Genomic DNA, 17,795 nt, shown 5'->3' on the forward strand with positions numbered 1-17,795 from the left:
GCCACCAACCTGTTAGTACCTGCCTAACAAGTCGGGAAAGGGCTCTTAACATCCAGTGGTAAAGCCCAATAATCCCAACCAGCAACTAGGCTGCTTGGACCACTGGGGCAGACAGCAATCTCTTAAGGTAAGACCCTGAGGTCCACAAAAGTAGAATCTCATTTTCCACTTTATCTCCCGTGTCTAGCATCACAACTAGCACATAGCAGGTGCTCAATAAATACTTGTCAATGAAATGAACGAACACTACAAGCACGGCTAATGGTATTGAAGGAAGAAGAGCTCAGGGAGGAGCTCTCACAGTAGGTAGGAGGACCCATCCTTCGGAAGATTCTTTTATTAAAACTGGGTAACATCAATAAGGGGACAGTACAAAAAAAATTTTGGTCCATGAAAAAAACATAATTCAGTTAATAAAAACAGTGATCAACAGGGACACTGCGGAAGTACTGAGCTTCCTTCTCATGGTTCCAGCCAGGAGGCGGCCAGGGCTCAGCTGCCCCAAGGTTGTCCAGTGTCAACCTTTCAAGGGAGGGAAAACGGCAGGAAGGGGAAGATGGGGAGAAAATTCTGCTGTCCCCAGTGTAGAACAGGCAAGGATTTGGGGGTGGGGGTGTGCTCGCAGGAGCCTGAGGAGGGGGTGGGGAAGCAGGGGCTTTGTCAGTTCTGTGGGTTTAGAGCCCATGCTGAACGGAATTCCCCCTTTGTGCCCAGCTGTCTCCCACCCTTGCTGTGTTGAGTCTGCGAGCCTGGGATATGCTAACTCAGGGGTGATACAACCTGGAAGAAGAATGTGAGGCTCTCCTGGAAAGATGCAAAAACCATCTCAGTTCCAAGGGGCCAAGATCACAAGGTCCTGCTGCTACCTGAGGGGTCTGAAGCTTTGAGGGCAGGGGCTGGGGAGTCACAATCCTGTGAGGCAGGGAGAGGGAAGAGTCACAAACCCAACTCAGCGCTATTCTCCAGCCCTAGGCGCTTTCACTCCTCAGTGCCCTAGAAGTCACCAGTAGGTGTCAACTGGGCAGACAAGGGACAGGAAGACAGGGATGGCCCAGGGCTTTTTACCCGTTTGGTTTTAGGCCTGTTTCTCCATTAAGGGATGGGGAGGCAGGGTGGAGTGAGTGAATGAATGAGTCACAGCAGGAAGGAACAGCCTCTGCTGCAATGACAGTTCCCCAGATGAGATCCCTGGGGCTCTGAAAGGGAAAGGCAAGATTCCCCCACCCAAATGCCTCAGGTTAGGGCAGATCTGAGGGAATCACAAAGGGCAGCCACAGGGAGTGTCTGGGAGGGAGCAATAAAGAACAAACTCCAATACTGATGTGGACCCCAACTAAGGAGTGAGAGAAGCACTGAGAGAGCAGGCCAACCCAGAGGGCTGGGGACTGACCTGGGGCTCAGTGGAGCCCAAGAACCAGGGTTTCTTTAGTGCTACAGGGCAACAAGTGAAGGGAGAGTTTGCTCCAAACCTGTGGAGGGAAGGAAGGAAATTGGATTCTGTTATCAGGAGAGCCAAGATCAACTAGCTTATAGAGTGCCCACAGGCCTGAGTCTTGGAGAAGGAGCTAAAGCTCCCAACTCCTGGGTCTCTGAAGGGCAGGATCAGTGTAGCTGGTCCCCTTGAAGACCACCCGGCCTTAGGCCCAATCCATTCCAAGCACTCATTACCACTACATGTTCTCTCTCTAACACTATCTAGAGGTGCTATGCAGACCAGGGGAGGGTACAGGCACATGGGAACTTTGTGGGGCAAAGGGAAGCTGGGGGTGGGAAGGGATAGGGTGAAAGAAGAGGCTAACAGGTGTCTTATGAGACAGAAATGTGAGACCCTCTTCATTCTGGTGTTGTCCTTGAACCAACAGCATCCCCTGGAACGCCCCAAGCCAAGACCAAGGCAGGTACTATGAGGCAGGCAGCACAGGGCCCAAATCAAGAATTGGTGCAGCCGAATCAGGGCTGTGGGAGAGGCCCTATGTATTCCGGATTCCCAGGGCTTGCTCTAATTCTTGTCGTCTCTGCTGCACCTACGGAGAAAATAGTGAAGGGAGTGGAAGATGAGACAAACCAGAAGTTGGTATCTAACACCACTGACCCCCATGAGGGGTGAAAACCCCATGCCTTTTGTCAATTTCCTCCGTGCACCCCATGTACTTACCTTGGAGTAGAAGTATCGGCACACAGCCTCCTGAGCCCAGGGCTGGAAGTAGAACTCGGCTCGGCGCTCCTCCTCTGGGTTACCCACCACATCAGTCATTGTCTGAGGGAAATGGAGATGCAGGGTGGAGGAAGAGAGAGGAGAAAAGGCTTGTCTCCTTCCTTCACACCCATTATTGGGTAAATTGTATCCTTCCCCAAAATGTTGAAGTCTAACCCCTAGTACCTGTGAATGTGACCTTATTTGGAAACAGGGTCTCTGCAGATGCTCAAGTTAAGATGAGGTCATTAGAGTACCCCCTAATATGACTGGTCGGTTCCCTTATAAAAAGAGGAAATTTGGACATGGAGACAGACACATACAGAAGGAAGACAACGTGAAGTCACACAGAGACCACTACCTACAAGCCAAGGAACGCCTGAGGTACCAGAAGCTGAGAGATGCACAGAACAGTCTCCCTCCCAGCTCGCGGAAGGAAGCAGCGCTGCCCACACTGATTTTGGACTTCCAGCCTCCACAACTGTGAGACAAGCCTGTTGTTTAAAACTGCCCAGTTCGTGGTAGTTTGCTACAGCAGCCTCAGCAAACGGATATAACATCCAGTCACCTCTGCAATCAACAAGTCGTTGCCTTGTTCAGGGATCTTTCCTGGCATCCCTTTTCCCTTGCTGCTCTGCTCAGCCTCTCTAACTCGTTACAGTCAGCACAGGAGGGGTGAGAACTGATGAGTTCATACTCTGTGCCCATTCCTATCTTCTTGCCTGAGCTTACTGTGCTCCCTTTTCTGGGAATGTCTTCAAATCCCAATTTTCTGTGAAGCCTTCCCCAGAGATTCTAGTCTCACTGATCTCCCTTATCTGAATTATCTTATTGGTCCTGATCAGTCTGATAATGTCTTTTTTTTTTTTTTTTTTTTTGAGATGGAGTCTCACTCTGTCAGCCAGGCTGGAGTGCAGTGGCGCGATCTCAGCTCACTGCAGCCTCTACCTCCCGGGTTCAAGTGATTCTCCTGTCTCAGCCTCCCGGGTAGCTGGGATTACAGGCACTCGCCACCACACCTGGCTGATTTTTGTATTTTAGTAGAGATGGGGTTTCACCGTGTTGGCCTGGCTAGTCTCAAACTCCTGACCTCAGGTGATCTGCCCTCCTCAGCCTCCCAAAGTGCTGGGATTACAGGCGTGAGCCACTGCACCTGGCCTGAAATGTCTTATATGGTTTACTATTTTGTATCATACTAGCCTAGTTTCTTTTTTTTGAGACAGAGTTTCGCTCTGTCACCCAGGCTGGAGTGCAGCGGCATGATCTTGGCTCACTGCAACCTCTGCTTCCTGGGTTCAAGCAATTCTCCTGCCTTAGCCTCCCAAGTAGCTGGGATTACAGGCGCGCACCACCACGCCTGGCTAAGTTTTTGTATTTTTAGTGGAGACGGGGTTTCGCCATGTTGGCCAGGCTGGTCTCAAATTCCTGACCTCAAGCAATCCGTCAGCCTCGGCCTCCCAAAGTGCTGGGATTACAGGTGTGAGCCACGTTGCCCGGCTATACTAGCCTAGTTTCTTCAGACAGAATGTAGGCTGCTTTGAAAGCAGGGATCAGGTCTTCCACTCTGTATCCCTGACAAGATGAAGCACAGTGACAGACAAAGTAAGTACTAAATCAACACTTGATGGCTCTGCCCCCATTTCCCCGCTTAATTGCAAAATGGACCCTGGAACATACTAAAGAAAAATCTGGCCCCTCACTCCTTCCTCTGGGTCTCCTACCAGCTGCTACATGAATAAAGCAGCTGTGTGCCTCACTGACCTAAGTCCCTTCAGACCTCTCCTAGGTTCTTTACCTTGAGGTCCCTGCACTGGGACTGAAGCCAGTCATTGATGAAACCCTGAGGGTCTCTGGCAAAGCTCAGCATGAACTCCCGCTGAGTCTTCAGCTGGTTGATGGTTTCTATTGTCTCATGGATCTGAAAGGAAGAACGAAGCTCATACCATTTTCAAACTAGAAAAATGAGAAGTTAAATGGCAGGTGGTGCCTGACAACTCCACATGCCACTCTCAATCTAGTCACCGTGCTGCCCACGGCTGGCACCATCATACAGAGCTCCAACTGCTCCGACCCTTGGCATTCTTTCAGCAGGTAATCTGCCCTTGTTTCTGTCTCTCTGTATACCTCATGTGAAGAAAGCTTTCCTTTTGGTCTCCCCAGTGCCCACGATGGGCAAAGCTACATGAATACTTACTCCACAGCACAAATGGGTCCAAAACTGTTCTCAGGAAGAAAAGGACTGGCATATGGGGCTGTCTCATAAGCTCTCATCTCTGGGTTTCGTTCTCAACTCTTTTCTCATTCTACATACTCCTCCTGGCAATTTCTTTGACTTGTATGTCTTCCATTACTACTGACAGGGTAATGAGTCCCCGGTCTGCAGCCCAGAGTCTATTTTCTATACCCCAACCAATCCAACTGCTTAAACTTGACATTAAATTCGCTACCCTTTCTCCAATACCTGCTCCTCCTCCCCTCTTCCCAGTCATAGTAAATACTACTGTCCACCCAAGCTAGAGACCTGGGAGGCATCATAACATTTCCTTCTCATTCATCCCTCACTCTAATCCAAACAGCGGCCAAATTCCTTCAATTCCACCTTGACACCTCTCAAATCTATCTACTTATCTCCACCCTCTCTGTCGGGACTGTAAATTTAGGGCCTCAACACGTCTCATGTGGATTACTGCACCAGCCTCCTAACTGGGCTTCCTGCCTCCAGCCCTGCTCTCTTGACAAATTATTCTCCATCCACCTTCCTGCAAGTGATCATTCTACATACAAATAGCATCAGTCCCTCCACTGGTAATGATCTCTCAACCAGCTGTCTTACACAGTCTTCAGGATGAAACATAAACCAGTTTTCCCTGAATCAAAGGTTCCTCATGATTAGGCATCTGGCTTCCTATCTAGCTTTCCTTCCCAAAACGTCCCGTCCTCGGCACTCTATGCTGTATCTAGCATACTAAATGGCTCGTACTTCTTTAAGACACCAGGCTCTCTCTCTCTTCTCTGGACCTTTACATGCCCTATTCCCTCTTTCTGGAACGTCTTCTGCCTCCTATACCCCCAGCACTACTATCCTTTTTGCCCTTTCATTAACACCCACTTTGTCCTTCAAGATTTCGTTGGGGCCGGGCGCGATGGCTCACGCCTGTGATCCCAGCACTTTGGGAGGCCGAAGCGGGTGGATCACCTCAGGTCAGGAGTTCAAGACCAGCCTGACCAACATGGTGAAACCCCGTCTCTACTAAAAATACAACAATTAGCCAGGTGTGGTGGCAGGCGCCTGTAGTCCTGGCTACTCAGGAGGCTGAGACAGGAGAATTGCTTGAACCCAGGAGGCGGAGGTTGCAGTGAGCCAAGATCATGCCATTGCACTCCAGCCTGAGCGACAGAGCAAGACTCCATCTCAAAAAAAAAAAAAGAAAAGATTTAGTTGGGGCCTCAACTCTTCCAGCAAAGCCTCCCTTTCTCCTTCGTGTTCCCAAAGCACTTGTGGCTTTATTTGCAAGGACTGTGTCTACTAATAACAACCCAGATAACAATAATAGTAGCAGAAGTTACCCTTTGTTGTTTTTATGTGCCAGATACAGTCTCAAGTCTTTACACACACTCCCTCATTTAATTGTCATAGCAACCTGATTAAAATAGGTACTATGGGCTGGGCGTGGTGGCTCACGCCTGTAATCCCAGTACTTTGGGAGGCCGAGGCGGGTGGATCACTTGAGGTCAGGAGTTGGAGACCAGCCTGGCCAACATGGTGAAACCCTGTTTCTACTAAAAATACAAAAATCAGCCGGGTGTGATGGTGGGTGCCTGTAATCCCAGCTACTTGGGAGGCTGAGACAGGAGAATCGCTTGAACCCAGGAAGTGGAGGTTGCCGTGAGGCGGGATTGCACCACTGCACTTCAGTCTGGGTGAGAGAGTGAGACTCCTGAAAAGAAAAAAGAAAAAAAAAAAAAGTACTATGGTCTCTATTCCACAAATCAGAAACCGAGGCTCAGTGCTGTTCAGAGTGTCCCCACAATCAGAATTCATTTGAGTCTGGCTCAAACCAGCACCAAGCACAGTACCTGACATATACTGGGTGTCACCATATTTTGAATGAATACTAAGAATCAAAAGGAGGCCTTGAAGCTGTGATAGGGGCTGGTGGTACCCAACTATCCAGGGCACGGACCCCTACCTTGTTGTCTAGAGTAGCAATCTCCTGTTGGCTGGCAGTGGACAGCAGAAAAGAATTCATCTGGGTCTTCAAGGTGTCATCCACTTCAACATCAATGTCATAACAAGCTGTCTTTTTCTGATCATTCGGGTCAACACTGGACAGGAAACCAAAGGGGCCTGGTAAAAAGCTTGGACCCTAAGACCTAATTACACAGGGTCAAAAAGATGACCCAGGATGAAGAGAAAAGGGGCTAACTGTAAAAGGGCCCAAGAACTTTCGGGTGTGACAGAAGTGTTCTACACTTTATTGTGGCAGCTACATGGTGTACAGATCTGGCAAAAATCTTCAAACTACACTTTCAATTGGTATAATTTGTTATATGTAAATTATACTTCAATAAAGTTGATTTATTTAAAAACTCAGTGGTAAAAATTCAAGCAGTACAAAAGGTATCTTGTGAAAAGTAGTTCCTTCCTCTCCAGAGGAAATCACTGCTACAGTCTCTTATGTATCTTTCTCCCTTTAAAAAAAATACTTGGCAGCCAGGCGTGGTGGCCCATGTCTGTAATCCCAGCACTTCGGGAGGCCAAGGTAGGCAATTACCTGAGGTCAGGAACATGGTGAAACCCCATTTCTACTAAAAATTAGCCGGACGTGGTAGCTCACGCCTGTAATCCCAGCTACTGGGGAAGCTGAGGCAGGAGAATCTCTTGAACCTGGGAGGCAGAGGTTATAGTGAGCCAAGTTCATGCCACTATACTTCAGCCTGGGTGACAGAGTGAGACAGTCTCAAAAAATAAAAAAAATTTGGCGAGCCATGGTGGCTCATGCCTGTAATCCTAACACTTTGGGAGGCTGAGGTAAGAGGACTGCTTGAGCCCATGAGTTTGAGACCAGTCTACACCACACAGACCCCAGTTTCTACAAAAAATTTCAAAACAATTCCTGGGCGTGGTGGCACACATCTGTGGTCCCAGCTGCTCAGGAGGCAAGGTGGGAGGGATCACCTGAGCCCAGGAGGTCGAGGATGCAGTGAGCCATGATTACACCACTGCACTCCAGCCTGGGCAACAGAGAGCGACTCTGTCTCAAAAAAGAAATAATAATAACAATCTTTAGAACTTTTCTGGCCAGGTGCGGTGGCTCACACCTGTAATCCCAGCACTCTGGGAAGCCAACACGGGCAGATCATTCAAGGCCAGGAATTCAACACTAGTGTGGCCAACATGGCGAAACCCCAATACAAAAAGTGGCACACGCCTGTAATTACAACTACTTGGGAGGCTGAGGCATAAGAATTGCTTGAACCTGGGAGGCAGCGGTTGCAGTGAGTGAAGATTACGCCACTGCACTCCAGCCTGGGTGACAGAGCGAGACTCTATATGTTTAAACAAACGAAGCCTGTTTTTTTTGTTTTTTTTTTTTAGATGGAGTCTTGCTCTGTTGTCTAGGCTGGAGTACAGTGGCACAATCTTGGCTCACTGCAACCTCTGCCTCCCAGGTTCAAGTGATTCTCCTGCGTGAGCCTCCCAAGTAGCTGGGACTACAGGTGCTCACCACCACGCCCAGCTAATTTTTGTAATTATTATTATTATTATTTTTTTTAGAGACGGAGTCTTTTTTCTTTTTTTTTTTTTTTTTGAGACGGAGTCTTTCTCTGTCCCCCAGGCTAGAGTGCACTGGCGCGATCTCGGCTCACTGCAAGCTCCGCCTCCCGGGTTCACGCCATTCTCCTGCCTCAGCCTCCCGAGTAGCTGGGATTACAGGCGCCCGCCACCATGCCCGGCTAATTTTTTGTATTTTTTTTAGTAGAGACGGGGTTTCACCGTGTTAGCCAGGATGGTCTCGATCTCCTGACCTCGTGATCCGCCTGCCTAGGCCTCCCAAAGTGCTGGGATTACAGGCTTGAGCCACCGCGCCCGGCCAGAGACGGAGTCTTGCTCTGTCGCCCAGGCTGGAGTGCAGTGGCAGGATCTCAGCTCACTGTAAGCTCCGCCTCCCGGGTTTGCGCCATTCTCCTGCCTCAGCCTCCTGAGTAGCTGGGAATGCAGGCGCCCACCACCACGCCCAGCTAATTTTTGTATTGTTTTTAGTAGAGACGGGGTTTCACCGCGTTAGCCAGGATGGTCTCGATCTCCTGACCCCGTGATCCACCCGCCTCGGCCTCCCAAAGTGCTGGGATTACAGGCGTGAGCCACCGCGCCCAGCTAATTTTTGTATTTTCAGTAGAGATGGGGTTTCACCATATTACCCAGACTGGTCTTGAACTCCTGACCTTGTGATCCGCCCACCTTAGCCTCCCAAAGTGCTGGGATTACAGACGTGAGCCACTGCGCCCAGCCAAACAAACCTTTTTTTATTGTTTCAGAGACAGCATTTTACTATGTTGCCCAGGCTGGACTCAAACTCCAGGACTCAAGTGATCTACCCACCTCAGCCTCTGGAGTAGCTGGATCTACAGGAATGTGCCACAGTGCCTGGCTTTCTCCCTTTTAAACTAAAATTGACCCCAAAAATAAAGTCAAACACAAAATTAAAAGTGGTCTAACTTTAAGCATAGGAATACAGGACAGACCAAATTCTACTGACCTATTTTATAGGTTCAGGAGTTACTACTGCGTAAGTGATGGTTCAGGGTCTTATCTTTTTTCTTTTTTTCCCCCTCCCCCTCTGTCATCTTGTAGGTTCAGGGTCAAAAGAAAAAAAAAAAGGCCCACCGGGCGTGGTGGCTCATGCCTGTAATCCCAGCACTTTGGGGGGCCAAGGCGGGTGGATCACGGGATCAAGAGATCGAGACCATGGTGGCCAACATGGTAAAACCCCGTCTCTACTAAAATACAAAAAATTAGCTGGGCGTGGTGGCATGCACCTGTAATCCCAGGAGGGGGATTACTCAGGAGGCTGAGGCAGGAGAATCACTTGAACCCAGGAGGCAGAGGTTGCAATGAGCCGAGATTGTGCCACTGCATTCCAGCCTGGGCGACAGAGTGAGATTCTGTCTCAAAAAAAAAAAAAAAAAAAGAAAGAAAAGAAAAGAAAGCCCTTACCGGAATTAATATGGAATAAAGGAAGGAAGACAAAAGTGAATAGAGGTAACGGAATTGGGAGGCTCGGACTAGAATGCTGTACCATCCAGAGAAAAGAGGGCTGCTGAGCCCTTCCATGAGTGAAGAGGTGGTAGATGTTTAACAACTGATCTTCCAAAGGACAGCAGGAGGAAGGACCCAGATGTGTGGCATTTGCTGATCTTTGGGCTTTAAATATTCTGATTCGGCCAGGCGCAGTAGCTCACACCTGTTATCCCAGCACTTCGGGAGGCGAGGTGGGCGGATCACCTGAGGTCAGGAGTTTGAGATCAGCCTGGCAAACATGGTGAAGCCCCGTCTCTACTAAAAATATAAAAAAATTATCTGGGCATGGTAGCAGGTGCCTGTAATCCCAGCAACGTGGGAGGCTGGGGAGGGAGAATTGCTTGAACTCAGGAGGCAGGGTTTCAGTGAGCTGAGATCATGTCATTGCACACCAGCCTGGGCAACAAGAGCGAAACTCCATCTCAAAACAAAAGACCAGGCGCAGTGGCTCACGCCTGTAGTCCCAGCACTTTGGGAGGCCAAGGCGGGCGGATCACCTGAGGTCAGGAGTTCAAGACCAGCCTGACCAACATGGAGAAACCTCGTCTCTACTAAAAATACAAAATTAGCCAGGCATGGTGACACATGCCTGTAATCCCAGCTATGTGGGAGGCTACGGCAGGAGAATCACTTGAACCCGGCAGGCAGAGGTTGCGGTGAGCCAAGATCACGCCATTGCACTCCAGCCTGGGTAACAAGAGTGAAACTCCATCTCAAAAAAAAAAAAAATTCTGATTTCAAGCTACCTACATTACATTACTGTTCATGGGAAGAGATGCACAATAACACATAAGCACATTATTATACCATATTTCCACCAGATGGATACAACAAGCAAAAATAACCTCAAGAGAACAAATACAGGCTGGGCGTGGTGGCTCACGCCTGTAATCCAAGCACTTTGGGAGGCCGAGGCGGGCAGATCACCAGGCTCGGTGGGCAGATCACGAGGTCAGATTGAGACCATCCTGGCTAACATGTGAAACCCCATCTCTACTAAAAATACAAAAAATTAGCCAGGTGTGGTGGTGGGCGCCTGTAGTCCCAGCTACTCAGGAGGCTGAGGCAGGAGAATGGCATGAACCCGGGAGGTGGAGCTTGCAGTGAGCCGAGATCACGCCACTGGACTCCAGCCTGGGCGACAGAGCAAGACTCTGTCTCGAAAAAAAAAAAAAAAAGCACAAATACAATAAAATCTAATAATTAGGAAGTTATACATTTTGAGTATATGTTACCCACTTTTAGTCTAATATTTTTAATTATAAGTTTATGTAATTTAATTGTAAGTAACAGTTGTGTTTAACAACCTGTTTGCAAAATTCCTGAAAATTTGACAACTGGCTTGTGCAAATCGGTACAAGGCAGCTCCGGCACAGCACTGCCTCCCACACACAGGCCTACCTGATGACATGATTAATGATGATAGGTTCTGGTGGCATAAGCAAGGCATGGAGCCGCTGAGGGATCTCTGAAAACTTCATACGTTGAGACTCAAAGATCTGTAGCAAAGGGGAGAAGCACGAGGTTAGCAGTTTGAGTCTAATTAGTGTTCTAATAGATTCTAGCAAAAGAATATGGGTCCATTACTTACCTGCTGCAGATACTTGTCACAGATGACAAACTCCCGCTCATGAGGGTCCTGCAGCTTATGTGTCTTAATATATTGCCACAGTGCTTGGATGATCACTGGACGAGTCTGGGTATGGATGCCCAGGAGTCGAGCTAGGCGGGGGTCTAATTTAAACTGGGGAGGCTGCAGGGAACCAAAGGGTATAGGGGATGAAGCTAGTTAGCTGGGTCTATATGCAGCAATACATTCAAGCTACTCAACAAACAATGTAGTGCTTTTTCTGGGACAGAAAATTCTAGGAAGAACTCAGAGATGACTAAGACTCTATCTCTGTGCCACAGTGGCAAATTATTCACAACTAGACATAAACTCTTTAAAGTGAGACTGCTGACGGGATGTGGCTGTGAAAGCTGGACCCCCTCACACCACCACAGAATACCTGGTAATCCAGCATCAGTAGGACAGTACACCGTACATTCACGTCTCCGGGCCGCTTCACCTGAAAGCCATCGGTCTCCTGGGTAGTGGCGGTCCTGTGCCACTACAGAGAGGAAGATGTCAGGGGGTGCTCTCCCAGAGGAAGAGCTGGGGTGGGAGGGAAGAGCTTCTGTAATGACTGAATATTCAACTTTGATTACTGAGGCTACTGGAGAAGAGTAATAGCATGAGGCATTTTAAAAAACTGCATATGGCTTTGGGATGACTGCCTGTGTATAAGTAGATTAACCTTTTAATTCTGTTTGTGGTTGCATTTAAATAAGCCCGAATGTCCAGTGATAATTTTATCCACAAAATGGATAATACACATGTGAACAGTAACATAGCTATGATTTACTGAGTACTTACTATGTGTGAGAGTATTCTAAGACATTCACCTGGATTATCTCACTTCCCAAACATCTATACAAGATAGGCACAATTATACTTATTTTACAGATGAGAAAACTAATGCTCAGCAGAATAAAGTAACTTGCCCAGGTCAAACAGCCAGTAAGTGGCGGAGCCACCTTTTGAGCTCTGATGTGTCTGATTCTACAGTCCACATTCTTAGCCACTATACTCTACTGCTATAGAATTAAATTAAATATATTTACAAGTTTCTATTGATTCTATGACTTACTTCCCTTATTAGATGGTAAAGACCTTCCCATGTCTCTTAGTGGTTGAGGTTAAGGGGCTGCAGCTACAGTGGCAAAGAAAGGAGCAGGTTAAGTTCACTCGGAGTGCTGGCTGGACTGTCATTCTGGTTTTGCCTGTTTTCCAAAGAATACTGTTGCTAACATGGGCTTCAAAACGTTGTGCAATCAGGCATCATAATAAAGGATTTTTGGTGAATTGGAATGTAAATGTAAACAGAGCAGAGATCAAGAGGAAGTCCCAGATCTATAATGGTAACCTTGGCAAGTACTAGTACCCTATCAGTCAATCACTCTAAATACAGCAACTGCTACCAGGAAAAAGTATGATTGGTGCATGGATAACTACACCTCACCATTATTAACAAGCAAGATGCAGAGATGGCCAGGCACATACAAGAGGCCGCCAGTAGACTTTCCCTTGAAAGAGGCGGCAGTGACCAGGAGAGTAACATTAAAAAGATGGGACAAGTTAGATTACAAGAGCCCTTGGTCCTAACTAAGCATGCTAGTGCCACCTAGAGGTCAATGTGCAAACTGTACACCTGGAGTGGTACTGTGTACACCTAGAGTGACTCCTTTATGCCTCCCCCTCTCCTTAGACATTAAAATACGGCTCCCAAGTCCATCATCCTCCAATCAGAGTCAAAGCCTAGAAGGCAGAACTACTCACTTCTACCAGATGGTTGTCTGGCCCATACAGGTCTTTGTCCAGTTCAATCACCAAGGACTTAAAAAAGGAAGAGAACTTCCTCTTTTGTTTAGTGGCATCATATTTGGACAAGGCTGACTGGAGGAGAGAAAAGAAAAATCATATTAGGCCAGAAGAAACTTCCCAAGACAAAATCCTATGAGAAAGGAACCCCAACAACAATGGGAAAAAACTCAAAAAATATCTTATGAATATCTCTTAGGAGAGATAGGCAAAGTAGGCATCTGCAGGTATTAAACCAATCATGGTAGCAACAGAACCCTGAAGAAGCAGCCTAGAACACAGAGGGTCACTGTTTTACCCACCTCATTTGCCCAAGGGAAATGAGGCAAGTTAAGCAAACCATTGCACATAACTAAGCGAGTTTGAGCAGAGAAAAGTCTGACTCTAGAGGGGAAATGAATCACAGGCAATAAGCAGCCAGAACAAAAACAGCTTTATTTGGACAGAATGACACCACCAGCAGATGGACTGGACCTATATAGAGAAGGAGGCTCTGACACTGAGCCCTGGTTCTCCTGCAAAAGTGCATTCCAATTAGCTTGCCTGCGAGCAGCTAAAAATAACAGCCAGAGAATATAAGGGAATGAGAGAAAGGTGAGCTTCCCCGAGGAGCTTCTGGGGTGGGAAGTTTGGGGACTATCACCTGTCAGGTGATGCTCCCCGGGAAGCAACAAAGAGCCTGTCAAGAGAAATCTATCCTACTTAAACTTTGGGGTGCCTCCAATGAAAATTGAGAAGATGGAGATGCCACAAGGACTCAGAGAGGAAACACAGCCTCAAATTAAGGGCAAACTCGATTAAAAACAACAAAAAAAACCAAAAACAAACAAAAAAAAAAAACTAAATAATCTACAGATACGGCTAAATCCAATGGCCAGCAGCACCAAGAGGAAGGTAAACCACAAATCAGATCCCAGGACAATAAGGTTCTCCATATGATACCAGTGAGGGCCAAAGGTGTGGGGGCAAACACAAAGAACCACTGTCTTTCAGTGCAGCAAACAGTGTCCCTCTCCCTACTGCTCCCAAAAGGAGCTGTGAGCACCAGTTAGGCTTCCTGCTGACCAGACAACACTGTTCATTCCCAGCAGCTCCCACCCTAGATGCCAACCATCGTGGACCTTGAACTCACATCCTCCAGGAGCCGTCCTTCTACCCGAAGCTCCCAGGAAGCCACCGTCCCTTCCCCATCCTCGGCATCTGACTTAGCCGGATTGAAAGTGTTAGAAATGAAAATTCGCAGCTTCCGTTTTTGCTGAGGAAGGCAGAAACAGGATTGATCGTGGGGCTTCAGTGGTCTGATGTTGAAGACAAGGGTCTCCCCAAACCCCAAAATTACTCCTAACAGACTGGCTTACTGTCTACCCAGTCCCTTGGGTGGGTGGATGAAGATTCCATTTAGAAGAGGAGTACTGGCCATCAGCCTAAGTACAAGTGCACACAGTAGGATGCCAGGTGGACAAAGTCATGCAAGGTGCCAGGTTCCCAAGGTAGCAGAGCAGTTACAGCGAAAACGTGGACAAGGGTATATTTGTAGTGCAAGAAATACCAAGAGCCCCTCCCCCTTTGCCATTCTGTTCTTATCCTCCTAATGTAATTCTCAGTTTGTAGGCGGAAGGGAGAGATGCAATTTAAATGCCAAGGAGAGTTGTGCTGTGCCTTTGATTTCTTATCCTAATTCTGCTGAAGGTTCCTGGGTCCTCTCCTTTGGCTTTCTGCCTAGTACTTTCCTATGTTACCTTGATGGGACGTTTCAAGGCCTCTTGGATATCTAGCCGTTTCCTCATGATAGTCTGGTCCAGTTTCCTTTCAAAAGCCAAGAGATCCATATAGGCCTGGGATTCTGGTACCAGTTCACGAATCTTAGGAACAGAAAAATTAATTGAAATCTAGGATCATCATCTCTATACTCAAACTCACCACACTTTCCAGAAGACATATAGCCTGGACTCACCCTTTGAGGTAGAATTTTGTCAGCCATCTTCTTTTTCTTTGCACTGTTGGGAATAAATACTGTTATCAGGTTGGGACAGAACTAGTCAGAACGTGAAAATAAGCTGTCAGCACGTCCATTTATAGTAATGTGAAGGGACTGCAAAGCTTCTCTCAAATCAAAGAACTACCACCACCACCACCACCACCACCACCACCACCACCACCACCACCACCACCACCACCACCACCAAGCATTCTCAAGGATGAGTTCTGTAGCACCATCTGCTGACACAGCACCACCACTTCTTGGTTCAGGTACTCCCACCACCTGTGTCCTCCCAGGCTCCCTCCCTCCTTCCCTCTGCCCCAGGATCATCTTACTTGTGGTTTCGATTTTGGACCGCCTGCTGCTGGACCTGCTGGATCTGCTGAGGGGCAGGTCTCTTGCGGGACTGATCCATCCCTGACTGGGCCAGGCCAGGTCGGACTGAAGGGTTCCCCCCATAGCCAGGGGGTCCCATGGAAGGTCCCTGAGGTGTCATTCGGCTGCCTGGCAACATACCTGGTCTCTACAGAGGGGAGAGGACCCAGAGATGTCATGGTTTCACCTGCTAAACCCCACCGAGAAAGAAAAGCAGGGAATGCCTGAGTTCTTTGAATGAAGTAAGGTTTAGGGATGGAATGGAGGACAATGAGAGGAGAACCCTTTGCTCCAGTAGTGACTCCACAGAAAAATAGAGTCCAAAAGCTAAACGAGAGCCAGATTATACTCAAATTCTCAGTCCATTTTGGATCGGACACATCGGACATCGCCAGTTCCACATTTACTCTGCTACCTACTATCTCTTTAGAAGCTGACCTCAATCTGTCAGCTACCCGTTCTGTGTTCCTCTGATCACTGGAGCTGCTCAAGCCCCTTTGCATTCTGGCCCTCGTGTAGGTATCACTGGACCCACTTCACCCACCCAGGTTCTCTACCGACTCCCCACGGAAACAATGCCCCTAGGAGCAGGTGTGGACGCTAACTGCCTCCCCCTCTCTTCCTGAACACTGCCTCCCCCAACCCCCACCCAGAGCCCGAACCCCTCCCAAGGGAGTCCCTCCTACTTCTCCCCCCACCCCTGTCACTCCCATGTCCCCGCTCGGCCCCGCCCCCGGCCCGCGCGCCCCTCCTCCTGCCCCACTCACCGGATAGGCCGCTCCGGGCATCGGGGAGCGGTACAGCCCTTGACCCGGAGCCGGGCCCATTCGCACGGGAGGCCCCGGAGTTCCGCCCGGGCCCAAGGCAGCAGCCGCGCCCGCCCCTCCTGAGGCTCCGGCGCCGCCGCTCGGAGCCACAGACTGGAAACCCGCCCGGGCCGCCATCTTCCCGGAGCCGCCGATGCAGCTGCACAAAGAACCGGAACCGGAACTCCCCCCGCCCCCCGAGCGCCCCCCGAGCGCCCGCCTGTTCCCCCGGCCGGCCGGCCGGCACGGGAGGCTCAGGGCAGCGAGACTATGGGCTAGAGCGGGGTGACTAGCGGAAAAGGCGTGCTGGCCACGCCCTCCCGCCTTCACGGCCCAGGAGAGAAAACCATAGAGAAGAACTCTGCGATAGAGAGGCGCCGTGAGCGGGCGCCCCCAGGCCGACGGGAGGAAGACAAGGACCTGGAAAGGGGGACGGACCACAGCCTCAGCCCCAGTCTCAACCCCGACTCGAGCCCTCTGATGAAGAGGGGCTTGGATAATAGCTTCATCTTGGCGCATGGCATTAACTTTCCAAAACGCTTTGATTGCTTTTCGTTTCATTTTCTTACTGATATAACTATCAGGGGCTGAGGAGGGAAACACAATTTATTCCATTTTACAAATGGGAAATCTGAACCCACAGGTGAATGACTTGGCAAAGGCCAACCAGCAAGTTAGCCATAAAGCCGAAGCCAAGATTCCAGATATCCTTGCTCATGGCCCGGGACTCATTCACAGATAAAGTGCCTCAATAAGTACCTCACGTGGGAACTTCATCCTAACTTTGTCTCTGACCTAACCTGCTTCCGGATTTTTTTTTTATTTTTTATTTTTTTTGAGATGAGGTCTCTCTCTCTCTCTCGCCCAAGCTGGAGTGCAGCGGCACCATCTCAGCTCACTGCAACCTCCGCCTCCCAGGCTCGAGTGATCTTCCCACCTAAGCCTCCCGAGTAGCTGGGACCACAGGCATGCACCACCATGCCAGGCTGTTTTGTATTTTTGGTAGGGACGGGGTTTCGCCATGTTGCCCAGGTTGGTCTCGGTCTCGAACTCCTGAGCTCAAGTAATCTGCGCTCCTCAGCCTCCCAAAATGCTGGGATTACAGTGAGCCATTGTGCCTGGCCTCAGATTTTTTTTTTAATATTAAAAAATAGGGATGGGGGGCTCGGCGCAGTGGCTCATGCCTGTAATCCCAGCACTTTGGGAGGCCGAGGCGGGTGGATCATGAGGTCAGGAGATCGAGACCATCCTGGCTAACATGGTGAAACCCTGTCTCTACTAAAAATACAAAAAAATTAGCCAGGAGTGCTGGCGGGCGCCTGTAGTCCCAGCTACTCGGGAGGCTGAGGCAGGAGAATGGCGTGAACCCGGGAGGCGGAGCTTGCAGTGAGCCGAGATCGCGCCACTGCACTCCAGCCTGGGCGACAGAGCGAGACTTCATCTCAAAAAAAAAAAAAAAAAAAAAAAAAAAAGGAATGGGGGTTTCACTATGTTGCATAGGCTGGTCTCGAACTCCTAGCCTCAAGTGATCCACCTGTCTCAGCCTCCCAAAGTGTTGGGATTACGGGCGTGAGGAGCCACCGCGCCAGCCTGCTTCCAGATTTTATAAAAAGTTCCAGTTTATCTTGAATTTTGACTCTGCTCTCTCTCTAAAGCATCCTTTGTATTGGGGATTCTGTTTTGGACCTTTGTTGCCTTTGACTCCTCCCTCTTTC

General features: G+C 49.0%; 1 protein-coding gene across 5 annotated transcripts; it reads right to left on the reverse strand.

Moving 5' to 3' along the window:
- Positions 1-322: 322 nt before the first annotated feature.
- Positions 323-16,384, reverse strand: SMARCD1 (SWI/SNF related, matrix associated, actin dependent regulator of chromatin, subfamily d, member 1). 5 transcript variants are annotated; one of them, XR_008660453.2, is made up of 14 exons: positions 16,042-16,377; positions 15,235-15,422; positions 14,873-14,915; positions 14,658-14,780; positions 14,051-14,173; positions 12,877-12,993; positions 11,507-11,608; positions 11,089-11,250; positions 10,899-10,996; positions 6,385-6,520; positions 3,990-4,112; positions 2,156-2,257; positions 1,391-2,024; positions 323-912 (listed from the first exon to the last, which is right to left on the reverse strand). XR_008660453.2 is itself a non-coding variant. In XM_055294923.2 (13 exons), exons 1-13 carry the CDS (start codon positions 16,216-16,218, stop codon positions 1,971-1,973), a joined length of 1,548 nt encoding a protein of 515 aa, XP_055150898.1. In that variant the 5' UTR covers positions 16,219-16,384; the 3' UTR covers positions 323-1,970. The 5 variants fall into 5 exon arrangements, 4 of the variants coding, with proteins under 4 accessions (XP_055150898.1, XP_055150900.1, XP_055150899.1 ...); XM_055294923.2 differs by having other exon boundaries at positions 323-2,024; positions 16,042-16,384; XM_055294925.2 differs by lacking the exon at positions 14,051-14,173 and having other exon boundaries at positions 323-2,024; positions 16,042-16,383.
- Positions 16,385-17,795: the final 1,411 nt, after the last annotated feature.

Source organism: Symphalangus syndactylus, chromosome 10 (assembly GCF_028878055.3).
Source record: "Symphalangus syndactylus isolate Jambi chromosome 10, NHGRI_mSymSyn1-v2.1_pri, whole genome shotgun sequence".
NCBI classification, from domain to species: Eukaryota; Metazoa; Chordata; class Mammalia; order Primates; family Hylobatidae; genus Symphalangus; species Symphalangus syndactylus.